At 44.3% G+C, this 17,875-nt stretch overlaps 2 protein-coding genes across 22 annotated transcripts in view; one reads left to right on the top strand and one right to left on the bottom strand.

Annotated features, from left to right (window-relative positions):
• Positions 1–17,875, top strand: part of LOC114679329 (uncharacterized) — a 168,490-nt gene that overhangs the window by 67,768 nt on the left and 82,847 nt on the right. For 12 of the 21 annotated variants that reach the window (XR_013416615.1, XR_013416605.1, XR_013416611.1 and 9 more), the window contains 2 exons: positions 14,136–14,706; positions 14,816–15,073. The exons of 5 other annotated variants lie outside the window; for them this stretch is intronic. The gene's annotated coding sequence lies outside the window, so the exon portion shown is untranslated. The remainder of the gene's footprint in view (positions 1–14,135; positions 14,707–14,815; positions 15,074–17,875) is intronic. 4 more of the 21 variants (XR_013416610.1, XR_013416617.1, XR_013416599.1 and 1 more) reach the window with 3 other exon arrangements.
• Positions 1–17,875, bottom strand: part of TNR (tenascin R) — a 425,227-nt gene that overhangs the window by 28,602 nt on the left and 378,750 nt on the right. Inside the window, 9 exon segments of the mRNA NM_001261001.1 lie at positions 3,099–3,231; positions 4,208–4,338; positions 5,023–5,166; positions 8,329–8,448; positions 11,683–11,829; positions 12,726–12,845; positions 14,048–14,317; positions 14,913–15,176; positions 16,246–16,335. Of these exon segments, the coding sequence (NP_001247930.1) occupies positions 3,099–3,231; positions 4,208–4,338; positions 5,023–5,166; positions 8,329–8,448; positions 11,683–11,829; positions 12,726–12,845; positions 14,048–14,317; positions 14,913–15,176; positions 16,246–16,335 (1,419 nt within the window).

The following is a 17,875-nucleotide window of genomic DNA, read 5'->3' on the forward strand; positions in this document are numbered from 1 at the left end:
AACTTTGGGATAGAGAGGTGGCACAGGCAATGAGAGCCCATTAATATTAACATGCAAATGACTCTGTAGCCTAGTGGAATTTATTCAGGGAAATTTGCATTGAGGTGGCTGACAGAGCCTGAAGTTAGAGGGAATTTGGGCATCGTACTCTTGAAGGCTACACCTCTTTGCCTGCGCTATCCCTACAAGGGGTATTAAAAATTGCCTTAGGCTTTGTTTTATCAGAGACCCCTCTTCTCTGCTCGGCAGCTGAGATTTGACTATTCAATTTAACCACTATCTATTAGGTCTGGAATGTGCCAGGCTTCGTGCAAGGTACTTTCACATGCATTATTTCTGCCCAAGAATCTTTCATTCTGAAATCAGTCATTTCGGTGGGTTCCGATAAATCTCCAAGACAAAGCCAGCAGAATTTGGTATGCCTCAGCGACTTACATTTAAATTTGAGCTTTCCAGTAAAACTGCAAAAGCTTCCAAACACAGACATATCTTTGCCATGTAACACAGAAGTAATAATATAAACTACATGGAGCTGCTCAGTCAGTAGCTACACTCACTGCATAGGAAATTGGGCTTTTTTGTTTTCCCCTTTCTGAGTTGGTATTGGTCATGCCCCAAGAGCCTGGTGTCAACTGGAGTCTTGTAAAAACAAATAAACAACCTAAATACATCCTGCTGGTCCCCTGAACTGTCCACCAAACAAAGTCATTATTCTGCCTCCTCTCCCGACTTCCATGTGTGTTGTTAATCTTCTGCTTATTTGATCCTACTGAGGCCCCAGCTGGATTTGGGATCCCAGATCCAAAAAATTGCACATCCCTCGGCGCAGCTGCATCTAAGAGAGGGCAGTGAGGGGCACAGAAGCTGGTTTACTTTTACAGCCCAGGTGGGTCTGGAGCGAGGCACAGCTGTAAAATGCCACAGAGACTTCAGGCACATTGTCACACTGCTCACAACTGCTAGCTGTGGCATCACCAGGGTGGGAATTAAAAGCCCATACTACACTGAGCAAACATTGAAACCCATGCATTTTGGGGATAAAATGATTAATTTAGACCTAATAAATATGCAAATTGGGAGCTCGGTTTAAGTGTCTGTCATCTGTGTCCTTTTTATAGAAAAGAAATTCTTAATTCAATGGAAAGCTCCAACCCGTGGGTCTTTAAGTGGTAGCGTGGAAAAGAGGACCATGGAGGCCTCTTTAATTAACCTGAGAATGTGCAGGGAAGGGCTTAACAAGAAGAGGGTAACACCTTAGTTCTGAGATCAGACATCTTTGAAAGAGCATGGAGGGGGAGCATAATTGACTCCAGCCCCATAAAAGAGATCAAGCGTCTTCTAAATTCCACTTGGTAAAGATACATCTTGGATTCATGTCTTGTTTGTGTGCCCAAGGTTTATTATTATTTTTTTAATTAAAACATTTGTTTTTCTGATTAATGTTCTCATTGAAGATACTTTGTGATATATTCAAAGGTGTAAAAAAAAGAAGGAAGAAAATGACTCGTTCACAATCTCAGCACTCTATAGAACCACTGAGGACATTTTGTCATGTCTGATCAGTGTCTTGCTTTGTCATTTAGAACAAGTGCAGTGGGGGAGACACCTGGTGGGGCTGGGGGACTTTCTCTCACCTTTCTGGGGATGGAGGAAGAGGCTCTGGGGCATGGACAGGAATCCAGTCATTCTGGTGCTCTGACATGGCAGGCAGAATGCGGCTGAGTATATGGGACATGCTCAGGTTTGCCTCACATGTATGCACACCCATACCCCCATAATGTGGGGCAGGAAGAGAATTCAAAGTCGGGGCTTGGCAGCCTTACATCATGGACTGTAGAGAGGCACAGTGGGAGGTGATAGAGAGAAACATTAATAGCACAGACCCCAGAGCTGAAACATCTGGGGTCAAATTCCAGCTCCCCTACTTAAGAGCTATGGGATCTTGGGTGAGTTACTTCACCTCTCTGGGGCCCAGTTTCTTCATTTGTGAAAAATAGAGATGGTAGTACACATCACGTAGGCTGTTGTGAGGATTACATTAGATAATACATGTAATGCAGTTAAACAGTACTTGGCAAGTAACTCTCAAAAGTCAGGTATTAGGTTATTTCCTGTTATAGACATTAGGACTTTTTTTTTTTTTTAATCCTTTAGCGGCGTTTTTCAAGTATCTTCTGCTGACTTAAGGAGGGAATGCAGCCAGAACAGCTGCATTTAGAAGTAGAAGACCTGGGTTCAAGTTCTGACTCAGCTACTTACTAGCCATGTAAGTCTTTGGCTTCCATGAACCTCAGTTTAATCATCTGTAGAATGGGGATCATAGGCCTTCCTGACCACTTGTTATATAAGAACTGAGTGAGACCATAGGAATGTAAAAGTGCTTTGTGTATGGAGAAGAGCTGCAGGTTTAATGTTGAGGGTTTACTACTGCTGCTTTTACTAAGTGAATCTCTGATTACATGTAGCAGAGGAAGGAGGAAGAGAAAGATAAACTTTGCTGGAAAAACACTTGCAGAAAATCTGAACTAGGAGGAACCTGATGTTTTTTATTTTTATTTATTTATTTATTTTTGAGATGGAGTCTCACTTTTTCACCCAGGCTGGAGTACAGTGGCATGATCGTGGCTCACTGCAACCTCTGCCTCCTGGGTTCAAGTGATTCTCTTGCCTCAGCCTCCAGAATAGCTGGGATTACAGGCGCACACCACCATGCCCAACTAATTTTTGTATTTTCAGTAGAGACGGGGTTTTATCATGTTGGCCAGGCTGGTCTCAAACTCCTGACCTCAGGTAATTCGGCTGCCTAGGCTCCCGAAGTGCTGGGATTACAGGTGTGAGTCACCGCGTCCAGCCAGAACCTGATGTCTTTACTTGGTGCATTTAATTGGTCTGGGTGGACCAGGGAGTTGTGCTGCTGGTTCCTGTGGTGACCTTGTTAGTGAGAGGTTTCCTGGTAGGGGATTGGAAAGGGGGAAAGAAGGAGGAGGTAATTGAGCTTTTTGATAAACTGCTCCCAGGGCAAGTCTCAGCAGAGGCTGCTGAGGAGCCAAACATCAGGAAGTGGAGAAGAAGGCATCAAAGTGGCCATGCTCCCTCACCTGTGGTGAAGGCGGTGGAGGTGATGCTGCTCCACGCAGTATCTTGTGCTGCCTGCAGGAGCACCGTGTAGTCTGTGTTCTCCAACAGGCCCTCCAGTCGAATCCAGGTGTCTTCTGCATCCACAATCAGCTCCTGTATGATGAGCCAAAGGAAGGGTGGTGGAAGGGAGCAACTGGCTTGCAATTTGGGAAAGTAGGGAAGGGAAGTTCAAATCCTATGGGCAGCTAGGTTAGTACTGCAATGGCCATTATCATCCTCTCCATCCCACAATAAGGATTACTGCACCAATAAGCAGAGAGGAGAGCTCCCATGTGAGATTTAGGCCAGCTCCTATCTCAGGAATGCACACTGGGATAAATTTAGATACTTGCATTATTGAATCTAGAAGTTTTCAGATTGCACTGGACTTGCTTGAGAGCAGAGAAAGAGCTGAGGAAGCAGGATCCAAGTCCTCCTTATTTCTATCAAGCAGACTAACTCTGCTGAAATGTATTCTGTGTTTTTGGTTTCTGCATATGATTTCCCTTTAAAAAGAGGTTGCTTCACTAACAAAAACTTGAAAATCAGTGTTCTGGATGAACTCTTTCAACTGATGAAATAAAACAAAAATTTGTTTTGTCTTTACTGTAGGCTACACAGATACCATCTTTATAATGTTTATCAAGAGGCATAAAAGCCATTGAATTTGGTATCCAGCTCATGTTTGCTCAGTCCTGTTGTTGAAAAATTATTCCAATATCTTGTACTTGGGAGTTTCCAGTGTGTTTTGTGTCATTGTATTGGAAGCACCAGCACAACCCAGTGAAGTTGCAGTGGTAGAGACCCTCATTAGCTAGAGAAGAAAGCAAGCCTTGAAGAGGTTTAGTCCTTTGCCTCAACTTACGTAGAGAGTAATAGTAGAGCTAGGACTATCATCCAAATCTTCTGGCTTGCAGACTAGGGCTGTCTCATCAATAGCAGGCTGGGTATCCTTGATGGGAAGCTGATGAGTTCCCTGTGGGTTGCTTCCTTCCCCCTCCCTGCAATGTCCCGTGGTCACTCCACTAGTCAGTTTCCACATGACCTCACTTGGGAGAAATGGTCTTTTCCCTTTCCAGCAAAATCTCACCTTGCGGCTTCCATCGGTGGATTTGTAGGTCAAGACATAATTTTCAATCTCTGCCCTGGGAGGCTGCCAGGAGATCAGGGCACTTTGTCTGGTGACTTCACTGGCTGTCAGGTTTGCTGGAGGGTCCAGGACTACAAAGAGGAGAAAGTGCCAGGGCATGCCTGCCTCTCCAGCTCCTCCCCCTGCTTGATTTCAGGCATGGGTATCTGTTTGCCCACCTCTTTGGTCTTAGGATTGCTCAGATGCTGACCCCTGCTCTGGCTTAGACAGGAGCATAAAGGGTGCTCCTGGGTCAGACGATAATCATTCAGTGCTACGATCATTCTTGCAGCTACTTCCCCTTCCCTCACAGGGCCTCTAGGCTTGGGTATGACATCTTCCACACTGACCCTCTATGCCTGAGATCCTCACCCTGATACAATCTCATGTCTGCTCGTTCACTCGTGAACTTGTGTTTTCACATGTTACCTTGTCTACTTTCTCCTATTCATCACTCTACTCAGCAGCTCTTTCCTAGATATCTAGTCTTTTAATATCCATCAGACTTTTCTGGGGCAGATGCATTCCGAGTACAGACTTCTCTTGACCTGGTTCTTCTGCTGTCACCCAGGGCGAGAGCAGAAAAAGACATGTGTCTGCTGGCCAAAAATTGCAGCTCAGTTTCACTGAATTTGGGCTGTAGTCAGCCCAAATAAGAACAGCTCATAGCTGCCTTGTCCAAAGCCTACAGGTGATAATCTAGTCCACCACAAGAAAACTGGTCATTTCCACAAAAGTCCCCAGGGATTCGGGTATGTAGATGACCATGTACTCACGAGTAGAGAAGTTGGTGCTGATGGTGCCACTGGTGAGAGGCCCATTGGTGGCATACATGGTGGCAGTATAGTGGGTGCTAGGAAGCAGGTCAACAAGCCGAAATTCCTCACTGACTCCGTCAACCAGGATGGTCTCTCCAGCAACTGAACTCAGATGAATATGAATAAGGGTTGAATAAGGGTACTCAGTTTAGGAAAGACCTACCAAATCCAAAGGCATTTCACATGGATTTACTACTAGAGAATTTTGGGAAAAAAAGTCTTTCATAGGTTATCTGGCTTAGTATCTTACTCCATGCAATGATTCTCCTCTCATCTCTTACATCTTAATTGGAAAAAAAGTGTTCTTTATGTGCCGGTCAAATTGTCCTCTCTATAACTTCTATTCGGGTCTCTGGAGTTATAAAGGATAAATCTAGTCTTTTGTCTACATGACCCCCTCCTCTCCACCATCCTTCCTAATCAAGTTCTCTCTCCATTAGACTGAGAAAATTCAGCCCCCACTTCCCATCACATTTATGTGACAATTTTAAAATCTTCACAGTTCTGTCTACTTTTCTCTGAACAAGTAACAGTTTATCAATGTCCCTGCTAAAGTCCAAAACTCAGAGAACCTAGAACAATAATTGAGAGGTACTGACCAATGAAATAAACAGGATCAGTCTGTACTTGTACCACTTAAATTAATTAGTTAGGTTTTGGGAATGCCATGTGATATTGTTGTCACATGCCAAGATTATTGCTAATAAAAGACTTTCTTTGTAACCAGTCCCCCTACTTCCCAATCCAATTTTGTTAGTTGATTTTTTATAGCCACAGGCAGAGCTTTGCATTTATTTCTATTGCATTTTGCTTTGTTGGTTGAGTTTTGGGCCACTGTTTCAGTTTATTAAAATATTTTTGAACTTGGATTCTATTGATCACAATTTTGTTTTATACACAAATTTGGTAAGCATGTCTTTTCTGAATTCATTCAAGCTGTTGATAAAAGTGTTCATTAGTTCAGGGCCAACTTCTCTTTTGTGCAATTAGAATACTTGGAAATTATTTAGTATTTAACAGTTTGCTAGGCACATTTTCAGACTAGGTAGGGCTTTGAGATTTCAAGTTTCTTGTGGTCTAAAGGCATACAAACAAGTTAAAATTCAAACGAATGCTTAAGCTTTGGAAGAGCATATATAAGGATATCATCTTTTTAATGTCCCCCTTTGCACATCATGCCATTGATCAATGCTCCAGCCATACCAAATTACAGCAGTTCTTCAGACTTCTCACACTCTCACATCTCTGCAAATGCCCACAGTCTGCTCTTATTTCTTGAAATTCCCTTTCTTCTCCTTTTCTTCTTTCACTTTATCTGAGACTTTTCTTCTTTCTTTCCCTCCACAGCTTGACACCAATCATAGTAGCCCACTGGACATGGCCCATGGTGTTCTGTGCATGTCTATAGCATACACTGCTCACATCAAGTTGTAACTATTTACTTCTCTGCAACATCATTAGAAGTGAGTTCCACAAAGATGAGAACTCAATGTTTGTTTCTGAATCCTTATAGCCTTGTAGAGTGTATGGCGCATGGGAGGGCATCAAGAGTATTTGTGGAATGAATGGAAGTTCATTGCTATGTTGGAGTTGTGTGTTTTGTGTCTGTGAGCAGATATGTCTGACTGCCTTCAGGGAAGCTTTGACAGAAGAGATAGGGTTGAAACCAAGACTTGAGGGATGGGTTTTCTAGGTGGACAAGTGGGGGAGTTTCCTGGTGAAAGAAATAGCATGTGCAAATGCGTGGAGGCTTGAGAAAGCATGGTGATCGTTTGAAAATGCGGGATCATGTTATGCAAGGAGGGGTGACAGGAATTGAGATGATTGTGCATGCTCACAGAGGGGTTAGGACATATCCAGAGTAATGATATCCCTTCTTCATGGAGGGTCATTCATTCAACTACAGTCCCAACTAACTCCAAATATGACCTTTCATGTATTTTTCCATGTTAACTAAGGACTGAGTGATAAGTGGAGTTTTCTAATGCCTTGATGAAATACAAATGTACTACCAGATTTGTCAATGAAAACAAAGACATAAAGTGGTTTTGATAAAACTTATTCTCGGTGAACCTGTGCTGGTATGTGGTAATCACTAATTCCTTTTCCCAGTTGTTTAATTGTCTGTTTTAGTTTTTACCTTCCTAAGATTTGACAATAAGTTTACTTCTTTGCAGCATACAGAATTAGCTTTCTCTGCCATTTTTGAAAACCAAGACATCTACCTGCCTTCTGTCTTCTGATATCTTTGTTCTCTGGATTCCTGAATATAACCCAAAACAATTCTGTGATCACATGTTTGATGTAGGCAGGGAGAGAACTTCCCTAAGCCTAGAGACTTGAAGGACTCAACACTATTTTGCTTTGGGCTTCTCTGCTCTGTTCAGCTTCAATTGGTGTAAGGTGAACAAGCATGATGCAGAAGACAGTGAAATTCAAGATTTTGTCTTAGTTAAACCTGTTGGGCTGGATGTGAATAGAGAAGATAAAAACAACAGAAGAATTTAGCTGTCCGGAATCTTTTGTCACCCGTTATCCTGTACTATCTGTTCCAAACTTGGTCCTATATCTTCAGTATTTTTCTTGCTCTGCAAATATTTAGAAAAGCCTGCTTTCTTGTTTGTAGCATTTTGGGGGCAAGTCTTAGCTCTGCTCTGAGTTTTGTCCTCCTAGTGCTATTGCTCTGATTTTGTACTTGCCCTTGGTTACATGCCTTTCTTGTACCTTTCAGATTCAGCTTTCTCAGTTTCTAGATTTGATACAGTTTGCAGAGTTTGGGAATATCTTTTTTTTTCTTTTTCTTTTTCTTTTTTTTTTGAGATGGAGTCTCGCTATGACTCCAGGCTAGAGTGCAATGGCACAATCTTGGCTCACTGTAACCTCCACTTCCTGGCTTCAAGTGATTCTCTTGCCTCAGCCTCCCAAGTAGCTGGGACTACAGGTGTGCGCCACCACTCCTGGCTAATTTTTGTATTTTCAGAAGAGATAGGGTTTCACCATGTTGGCCAGGCTGGTCTTGAACTCCTTACCTCAAGTGATCCATCTGCCTTAGCCTCCCAAAGTGTTGGGATTACAAGTGTGAGCCATGACGCCCAGCCTAGAGTTTGGGGATATCTTGAGGGCTTCATGGTATACCTGAAGTAGGAACATTTCTAATCTGTCCTTCGGATTGAAAAAATGTTTTGTTTATTCACATCATACTGGTCTGTAGCTCCAATTCCCACCATTCCCACCTGCCTGATCTGCAGGCCTGCAGACACCCACCTGCAAAGTGTGTGAGAACAATGACGTAGTTCTCCACCTCACCCACTGGCGCCTTCCACTGCAGCAGGGCTTCTGTTGGAGTGATGTTGGTAGCAGTCAGATCCACAGGGTTGTCCATGGCTGAAACAGGATAGGTTATCAGTTATAAGTAAGAGGAGCTGCAGGATAGAAATGCAGGGAATGATCTCAGAAGTTCCACTCATGGTACACGACTGCTGCTGCACTCTACAAAACAAAGACGTGAGCAGAAACCTCTTCCCTTTCTCCTCTTCTGGTTCCATCAGCCTCTTCCTTTTCTCCCTGCCCCCCTTCTCTCAAGTAACCAGTTCTCCCCTAATTGCCCCCAGCTCTTCCTTTTAATTAATTCATTAACTTCTTATGTGCAGAATACTGTGCCAAGTACTACAGAGGATTTCAAAGTATGGCTGGAATGAATTTTCAACATTTAAATGTAGATGGAGCAACTAAGAACCCACAGAAATTGTTACAATTTTTTAGTTAATGAGATAATCATACTTCCCAGGCTATTTCACTTTTATAAATGTAAAGGTGTGCCTCGTGGAAAGATCTCTGTTGATGAGCTTCAGGAGGTGTGGTGGCAACTCCATAGGGGCAGGAGTATCCCCAGGACAGAGAACACAGAAGGTCCATCCATGGAATGACCGCATGGGCTCAGTCAGGTTGCCTCAAAAGTCATATCTGATTATTGGATGATTGCTTCACTGCTCACAGGTCTCACTCAGGACTGAGTCCTGGATATTCTTTTTGTTGCATTAAGAGTCAAAAGGGGCCGGGCGCGGTGGCTCAAGCCTGTAATCCCAGCACTTTGGGAGGCTGAGACGGGCGGATCACGAGGTCAGGAGATCGAGACCATCCTGGCTAACACGGTGAAACCCCGTCTCTACTAAAAAATACAAAAAACTAGCCGGGCGCGGTGGTGGGCACCTGTGGTCCCAACTACTAGGGAGGCTGAGGCAGGAGAATGGCGTGAACCCGGGAGGCGGAGCTTGCAGTGAGCTGAGATCCGGCCACTGCACTCCAGCCTGGGCGGCAGAGCGAGACTCCGTCTCAAAAAAAAAAAAAAAAAAAGAGTCAAAAGGATTCTTTCAGGCTTAGTAAGGAGGTCAAAAGGGCCTGTTAGAGGAACACAGCGTGCTTGTCATAAGATCCTCTTCCTTGTCTAATTTGCCCATGCTCTAAGCCTTTGCTTTATTACTGTGCTTCTCTTCTATCAGGTTAGAATTTATCACAAGTGGATGTTATTACAACAGTTTAGGCATCCGCTCAACCTAAGCGTCATACAATTCACTTCTGAGAACCAAGATCTGCTGTGGATCTTACCCTATTCTCTAATTGAAAGTATTTTTTCACTTGCCTATGTCCTTTATCACAAAGAAACAACCTGGCAAATATTTTCATAATGTTAAAATTTGAATTGTATCCCTAATCTGCATGTTCAAAGAGTTCTTCAAATGCAGCCCTTAGACTACACTTGGCTTGATCTGAGACATGCATGATACCATGAGACAAAATGACACCCTGAAGGAGTACTCACTTCCAAAAGTTGTAAGATCATAGACCTCAACGTAAAACCACAACAAACAAACAAACAACAGCAAAATAAGACATTCTGGGGCAATCTAGTTATTGGAAGTTGCCAAAATAGCTCTGCCTAGACTGGAAGGAGGGCAGTTTGGATGGGCACACCATTGCGGTTGGTGTACCAAATATACCAAATATCTGCTTTAGATATACTAGCTGCTCATGACCCAAGGAATTTTTTTTTTCTTTTGAGAAACAAGGTCTTGCTCTGTCACTCAGGCTGGCGTGCAGTGTCATGATCATGGCTTACTGTAGCCTTGGACTCCTGGATTCAAGCGATCCTCCTGCCTCAGCCTCCCTGGTAGCTGAGACTACAGGTGCATGCATCCGTGCCCTGCTAAAGAAATGAGTTTTTGACTGAAGTTGCTGCTCTCTTTTATCTTGGGGATAGGAGGCTCTTGAAATACATTTTATTTTTCTCAATGGGAAAAAAGGTTAATCTCTGTAATACGAATTTCTAGGTTCAGGAAGGTGGGATAGAGGCTTCTTTTGGTTTATTGGACCTCACTTCTGGTCAACACTTGTTTATATTTTAATGGTCACAGGTAATTTAATAGATAGGGCAAGACTGAATGGCTGTGTTATCTGTGGTCTTAAGCCTGGAAGGAGACTAGGGAAGATCAGAATATCCTGTGCTGTCTTTAGAGAATAGTTTTTGTGTTTGTGAAGGAATATTTCTTGGCCCATTGCCCTAGAGATGCTGTTTCTGAGCTTCTGAGAACATCTATAAAAGCAGTGAGAAATTCCAAAGTATATTTCCCTCATTTGGGAAATACCATTCTCCAGGGAAATTAAGCAACCGTAGAAAATCCAGGTGTTTTCCTAATGAGGCAAGCTTGATATTTTCCCATGTGCTGTGGGAATGATGGCTTAACTAGGAGGTTTGGTCTAGGGTTTGGGAATAGAAAACTTTGGCTGTGCCTGCTAGTGAGTTCTGCATGGTGTACTTGCTGAGGGACCAGAGACGGAGGAGCAGTGGTGCTACCGAGAGTCCTCCTCAGCCCCATTGTATGGGCTTGTTTTCAAGAGGGAGGCCATGGGATTTGGACTACCCTTCCCCACTTCCCCATATTGCAAGCCAGTCTCTCCCTTGCACCTCCCTTCCTCTGGTCATTATGCAGGAGCTGATGGAGTATGCAGAGGACATCTGGATATGACTAGGGGGCCTGTCAGAGACATGAGCTACATGGTACCCTTGCAGGAAGCCCAGGATGCCCACGGAGCCACATCACCTCTACTGCTTTGGTCCTGGTTGAGGGAGTTATGGCCACTTTGGTGCCTTCTTTCTTCCTGGAGCACAAAGCAAGAGCAAAGGCAGCTTCTTGGTGGTTTCTGGCTATATCTGATGATGAATTTCATGACCCCAATTCCATTACTGGAGTAACAACCCTTTTCTTCTCTGAGGTGAAATTTTCTTATCTGAGTCTTTTACAAAATCAGATGAATGATTCAGATATCTGTTTTAGAATTCACTTCCATCACATGTCTGAAAGGGCACTGTTTATGTTGGAAGTTCCATGAAAATTCCTAACCTAAACCAGCAAGACTTATAGAGGGTAACTCTCTAAACTTTTAGTATTAGAGAGGAGTATTAGGGGAAGAGAAATTGCAAATTGCCCTGCAAGACACAGTGGGTTAGAGGAGCACCCTGAAATGGAGCCTCAGCCTCCAGAACCTTTGTATGAGCCTGAACAACTTCACCCAGATCCTCAGCCAGGGTCCTGACTCGACACAGCAGGGAGACATGCCTACCTGTGTGCACGAGAGTACAGATGCGCTCGCTTTCCTCCCTGCCCCGCACGCTGTTGAGGCTGATTTCGTATTCGGTAGCTGGGTACAGTCTGGTGATGGTGAATTCTGTCACAGTGTTGGGCACCACTGAGCTGTCTAATCGTCCCACTGGAGAAGAGAAGAATCTACAGTTAAAATTCAGCAGCTCTCTCATCCAAGCAACCCATGGTACAGTCTATGTCAATAAAGCAGATGGGTGTGAGACTCAGTACTCAGTGGGGAGGGATGCTACATGGTTCATGGACTGGGAATGTTGGAGTGTGAAGAGGCTTTGCACACTGGTCTCATTCCTTCATTTTATGGACTCCTTGGAGCAAAGTAAAATTAGTTACCTATTAAGTGGTTTTCTAACAAGTCGGTCTTCTCTAAGACAATGACATTAAGGCAGTATGGAGGGCACCGATGCAAGGAGCAGTCCCCGGAGTCCAGAGACAGTGTAGTCTAGAAAGCTGTCCTGTGTCCTCACTGGAAGTGAGTGTGCCCTCCACTTCCTTAACAATGCCACATGTACCAGCAAGAACTGGCAGGGTGCAGATGAGGTCTGGGCCAATTTCCTCTGACTTGTAACTTGGCTGGAGTGGCTAAAATGGGACCACATCACTGTGGTTCCCTCCAAGGCTCCATCTGGCTTTGCTGGGTCTTTAGCCATCCCTCTGGATCCTAGTCTTGAACTTCATTCTTGTAGGAAAGTTCATGTGACCCTAGTTCTTGGCAGATTCTTTTGGGCCTCTTTGTTTCTCATGACACTGCCTAGATAATGGTGACCAGTTACCTCTGCTAGGGAAGGGCCTGCTTTCTGGGTGAATGTAATCAAGCCTTTCTCAAGAGGCATTGGTGAGTGCAGGGTTTCTTGGCTGCTCACCAGCCCACTCTCATTCTGATGGAGCATGCCACAGAGAAGAGGAAAAACTCAGGCAGGAGTGGATGTTCTGCGAGATATGCTAATTCTCCCATATTCTTCATTCAAATCCTAGCATCTTTGAGAAGTCAAATCACTTTGTTACCTTGGGTGGGTCGATATGATACTCGGTAGTAATCAAAAGATGCAACAGGAGGGCTCCAGGAGACCATCACTGAGTCCTTGGTCACATTGCTAATTGTGATGTCTTTTGGGGGATCAATTCCTACAAGGACCCAGTGGTTGAGGGAAAAAGACAGAAAGCACAGTGTGAAAAAGAAATTCTCATCCCTGGTTTTATATTGACCAAAAGCCAGTGTTGTCCCAAAGGCAGACAGGATCTTTCTGCGTAATAGGGTATCCTTAAAACCATGGTGTTTCAATCAGGTTGGTGTTTCAATTGAAACCTTGCAGGTATGACTAAAGCTATGTCCATGGAGAATATTTTAACAACATGAAGCCAAGCTGGCAAGCTCTGTACCTGTTACCTATCTGCAGGCCAACTAGGAACTTTTTTTAAAATTCATATGTTTTGTTTTGAATTGGGAGAAACATAGGCATTTTCTCTGGGGTAATTTTTTTTTTAATGATAAACCAAATTTTGCTTGTATCTCTTATTCTTTAGCAGTCACCTTTGGTTTCAGTTTTGAAAAACTGCCTATTGACTGTACAGGGATTTCAGAGCACAAGTCCAGAACAAATCCATTTTCCTAAACTGTATTTCATTTATGCTATGGACTTTTTTTTTTATTTTTTTTAATTTTTTTACTGCTAGGGGATCACAGAGTTGATCAGCTGAGTGTTTAATCCACTTGTCCAGTTTGTGAGTTCTTGTTAATAAGTAGGAAACGACCCAAACATACATGTCTTCACCCACATGCACCTCATATTTGAAACTGTATTTGGGAATAATGAGCTGGGATTGAGCCAATTCATCTCAGAGTGCCTGTGTTTTCTAAGCAACATCCAAATCAACCCCATTCTCTGAGTGTCAGGTCACTACCTGATTGCATGCTAGTCCCATGTGAGACTAAGGAAGCATCAGTTTACCAGTGACCTTTCCGGGCAGTTAAGAGGTGGCTCTCCAGAATAGGAACAGGTGTCTCTTCACTGTAGAGGGATTCCTGTTGCAGACTAGCTATCTCCAGTGCTTTTTTTTCTAAGCTGGTAGTGGGAGGTGTTTTGGACAAATGCATTCAAACTTTGACCTCCTCAAGACATTGACTTTGTCCCACCTTCCAAATGGGAGTTTCTCATCTAACGTATCTTCTTCAGCACTGGAGGAAGTAGCTGTTTCAGAACAGCTCATAGACTTTCTCTAGGCAGTCCCCTACTCCTTGGGTCTTTCTCTTTTAAAAGTTCATTGATTTGTCAAAGGCTACTGTGAGAACCCCTTTCATCACCTGCTGCCAAGTCCTCCAGCCTCACCTGTGGTGATGGAGCCCACAATGGGCTCAGAGGTCACTGTGCCATGGACTGCCACAAGGTTCACAATATACTCTGTGGCTGGTTGCAGGCCCATCAGGACAGCATGCCTCTTGGTGGCATCCAGGGAGACCTCTGTCATCTCTTCTTCCTCATCCCTGGGGCTGTAGTTCAGAATAAGTCTGTCTGCTGGGGGAGATGGGTCACTCCAAGTGATGTTCACACTGGAGGAGGTCACATGAGAAAAGTGCAGATGAGAAATGGGACGGAAGCCTGCAAAGCAAAGGAGATGGATGGTCCTGAAACATGTGAGAAGATGGGCCGTTGGGCCAGAAGAACTTCCTGGCTAAAGTGATCTGCTATCCTTGTTAACAAGGGCTACACCTTCACCCACTAACCCAGAGATTCCACCTCTTCACTCTCCAGTCCTGTTCACTCCACTTTTTCCAATCCAAATATGGGAAAATGGATTCTGTTAAAATGAGAAATACTTCTGTGAGTTAATCATAATACTGACCCAGAATTGAAAGCCTGTATCCTGGAAGGAATTTTACATGATCCCATGGATTCTCTGTATTCCCACTGATTTACTGCAGCAGGGAAAGACGGACAGAATCAACTACTATGTCAAGGCCATAGAAAAACCAGACACAAGTTTTCAGGCAAGTAACACTGTTGCTCACCTCTCCCCTTTACTTCCAACCCTTCCCTCTTGATGCATTTATTAGTTTTGTGTCTATCCTTTTCTACCCACCTCTCTTTTCTCCAAAGGAAATGGAACATTGGAAGAGTGAGTTGCCTGGATGAATTTCTCACACTAAGATCCACCGATCCCTGAACCTGGCTGGGATTTCTGCTGCTCTGGTACCTGTGAAAGCATCCACAGTGGACTCCAAGCTCTGCTGCCGACCCCTCTCAGCAGTGATGGAAATGATGTACTCTGCCCCAGGCTCTAGATCTGTCAATGTGTACGAGGTCCTGTCCTTGGGTACAGTGACTTCTGAGGCGATCCCAGAGGATGGGGTAAAGGTAATTCGGTAGTGATCAATGGGTCCACTGGCCTTAGTCCAGATGAGGGAGATGGAGGTCTCGGAGGAGGCTGTCACCATGAGGTCTCGGGGACTGTCAAGTTCTGTGGATTGACATAAATGGCCTATTTTACACATGTTCCCCAGGAGGGCAGTATTTATTGGCCTGCTTTGTGTGTTTGCAAGCTATCAGCAGGCCTGCTGACTATAAGCACTAGCTTGTCATTGCTGACACTTATCTCATATTTTGCTAAGCACCTTCCCTCTGAATGATGGCCAGGGGCTTGGCAAACAGATGAACAATCTGCAGAAAGGCATGATGAGCTCTGATACCACTGGATTGCATCCACCTCTGGGACAAAGCTGGCTGCTGATTTTCAAGCTCCCCGTATTCATTTTCTCCCATCCTTTCTCAATAAGCCAATAAGGACAAAATGGTAGCTACCACCAAGTAGGGATATGCCATCCTGGTAACAGAAGGGCACCACCCTCCAACCCTGAGGCTATTTTGACTTGTTCTAAACATAGCCAGGCAGGCAGCTAGATTTGAGGAACTGGAGACCTTTGTCCATGTGGTTCTCTAGAGAGGCTGAACCTTGGGACAAGGACCGGTCTAAAATCCCTAGCCCGGCCCAGGCTGCTAATACCATAGCTGCTGAAATGACTTTGAAATCTACCCAGGATTTGGAAGCAAAACTGATGAATCCAGAGCAACAAGGGTCTCAACTGGACTTTTCTTCTGCCCTCAGATTTAATGGGTTGTTGCAAGTCTAGACAGACCTTCACCCAAGTGGCCTTTGTGAGGGCATCTGTGGTGCATGCAGGGTGAAGATGCCCCATTCTGCCTGCTGTCGGGGTGGTCTAGATAAAAATATGGCCTGCAATGGCATCAATCTATTTAGGATTTTCCACCTCTGCTCTGTACAGCCCTGAGCAGCTCTTCAGACCATGGGGGACCGAGCATAGGTCTATGGGGAAGAGGGTGACTCCATCCTGCATGTCAGAGGTTAGGGAATAGGCATAGGGTAGATGTTGTTTCTAGGCTGACAGTTGTCACCAGAGCCTTGTTCACTGGAAGACATTGCTTTCTGACTAATTTTTGCTGGGACGAGGCTCCATGACTCCTTAGGCTTATAGGCTAACCTGGTCTTCCTCAGCAGTCCTCCTACTCACCAGTCCTGGCATTCATGGTGGCTGGTACGCTTTGTTGTGAGTTCATGATGGCAGATATTCCAACTCCATACTCAGTGCCAGGTACCAGATCTATCAGTGGATGGAGAAACAAACATTATTCTGTGTATGGGGCAGGGCTAGGAAGGCTGAAAGCAGGGAAGAAAATGATCTTAGACTTTTATTCATACCTTGTGTTTAGTCCTGCTTGAATCCTCTCCTAATTTCAACTATTAGGAAATCCCAATTTCACTATTTAGGAATCCAAGTCAATAGGACGAACCAGCCCATGTGGAGCTTCCTTCTTGCAGCGAGGCTCTCTGGGAAGGCAGAGAGGCTGCCTTGTCAGTGACCTTCAGAGGTGTGCTCACCTAAGTATACAAGGACTCCTTGTATGCTTAGCGTCTCAGGTTGGCTTGAACCAGTGAGGGGATTTCTTGCTTAAATTGTGAATTTTGGGAGTATGTAATCAAGAGAGACAGTGTGGACATAGGCCTGTAAAGCATTTCTTTAATGTTATATACAAGGACCGAGTTTACACTTTTTATAGGAGCTGAGGCCATATGGGGACTCCTGGGTCCATTCTAGGGAGGAACAGTGGATGGATTTTTTTTTTCTAAGCACAGGGCTGTCAAGTAGGGGAATGCAGAAATCCTGTTGCTATGAGCTCCCCACCAAGTTCAGTAATTCAGGCCTCAGGGTATCTAAGGTTGTGGATCTAATTTTAGAATAACTTCCAGGGGAGTCCAGGAAGACAGAGGAAATGCAAAAACTGTCTCACTAAAGGGTGTAAGCTTCTCTGAGGAAATTCTTTCGGAGGTTTACCACAAAGGATCCCTGAGAGGCTCCTAGAAGATCTGGAATTCTCTGGGTTCTCTCCTTGCCCTCTTTCACATTTATTTTCAGACTAACCAGTTTGACTGGTGTACTAGTTTCCTATTGCTGCTGTAACACATCACCACAATTTAGTGACTTATAACAATGAAAGTATATTCTTTTACAGTTAGTTCAGGAGGTCTGCAGTCTAAAGTAGTTCAGCAGGGCTGCATTCCTTCTGGAGGCTCTAGGAGAAAATCCATTTCCCTGCCTTTTCTAGCTTCTAGAGGCTGCCTGCACTCTTTGGTTCATGGTCTCTTAATCTATCTTCAAAGCCAGCAGCTTGAAACGATCAAATCTGTTTTCTCTCTCTGACCTCTGCTCCTATCATTGCATCTACTTTGACCTCCCTACAACCATCTTATGAAAATCCTTGTGATCATGTTGGACCCACCTGCATAGGACAGTCTAGTCTCTCCTTCTCAAGATCTTTAATTTAATCACACCTGCAAAGTCCTTTTTGCCCTGTAAGGTGGTTATATTCACAGATGCTGGGGATTCTTTGAGGGCTATTTCATCTATTACAACTGGCATCAAACTCATCTTTATCTATTAGGACTGGGATTGTAGAAAAACCCAACAAAGGCAGGGCACGGTGGCTCACGCCTATAATCCCAATACTTTGGGAGACCGAGGTGCGTGGATCACCTGAGGTCAGGAGTTTGAGACCAGCCTGACCAATATGGTGAAAACTATCTCTACTAAAATTATAAAAATTAGCCTGGTGTGGTGGTGTGCGTCTGTAGTCCCAGCTACT

The sequence above is a fragment of the Macaca mulatta genome, chromosome 1 (assembly GCF_049350105.2).
Source record: "Macaca mulatta isolate MMU2019108-1 chromosome 1, T2T-MMU8v2.0, whole genome shotgun sequence".
NCBI lineage: Eukaryota > Metazoa > Chordata > Mammalia > Primates > Cercopithecidae > Macaca > Macaca mulatta.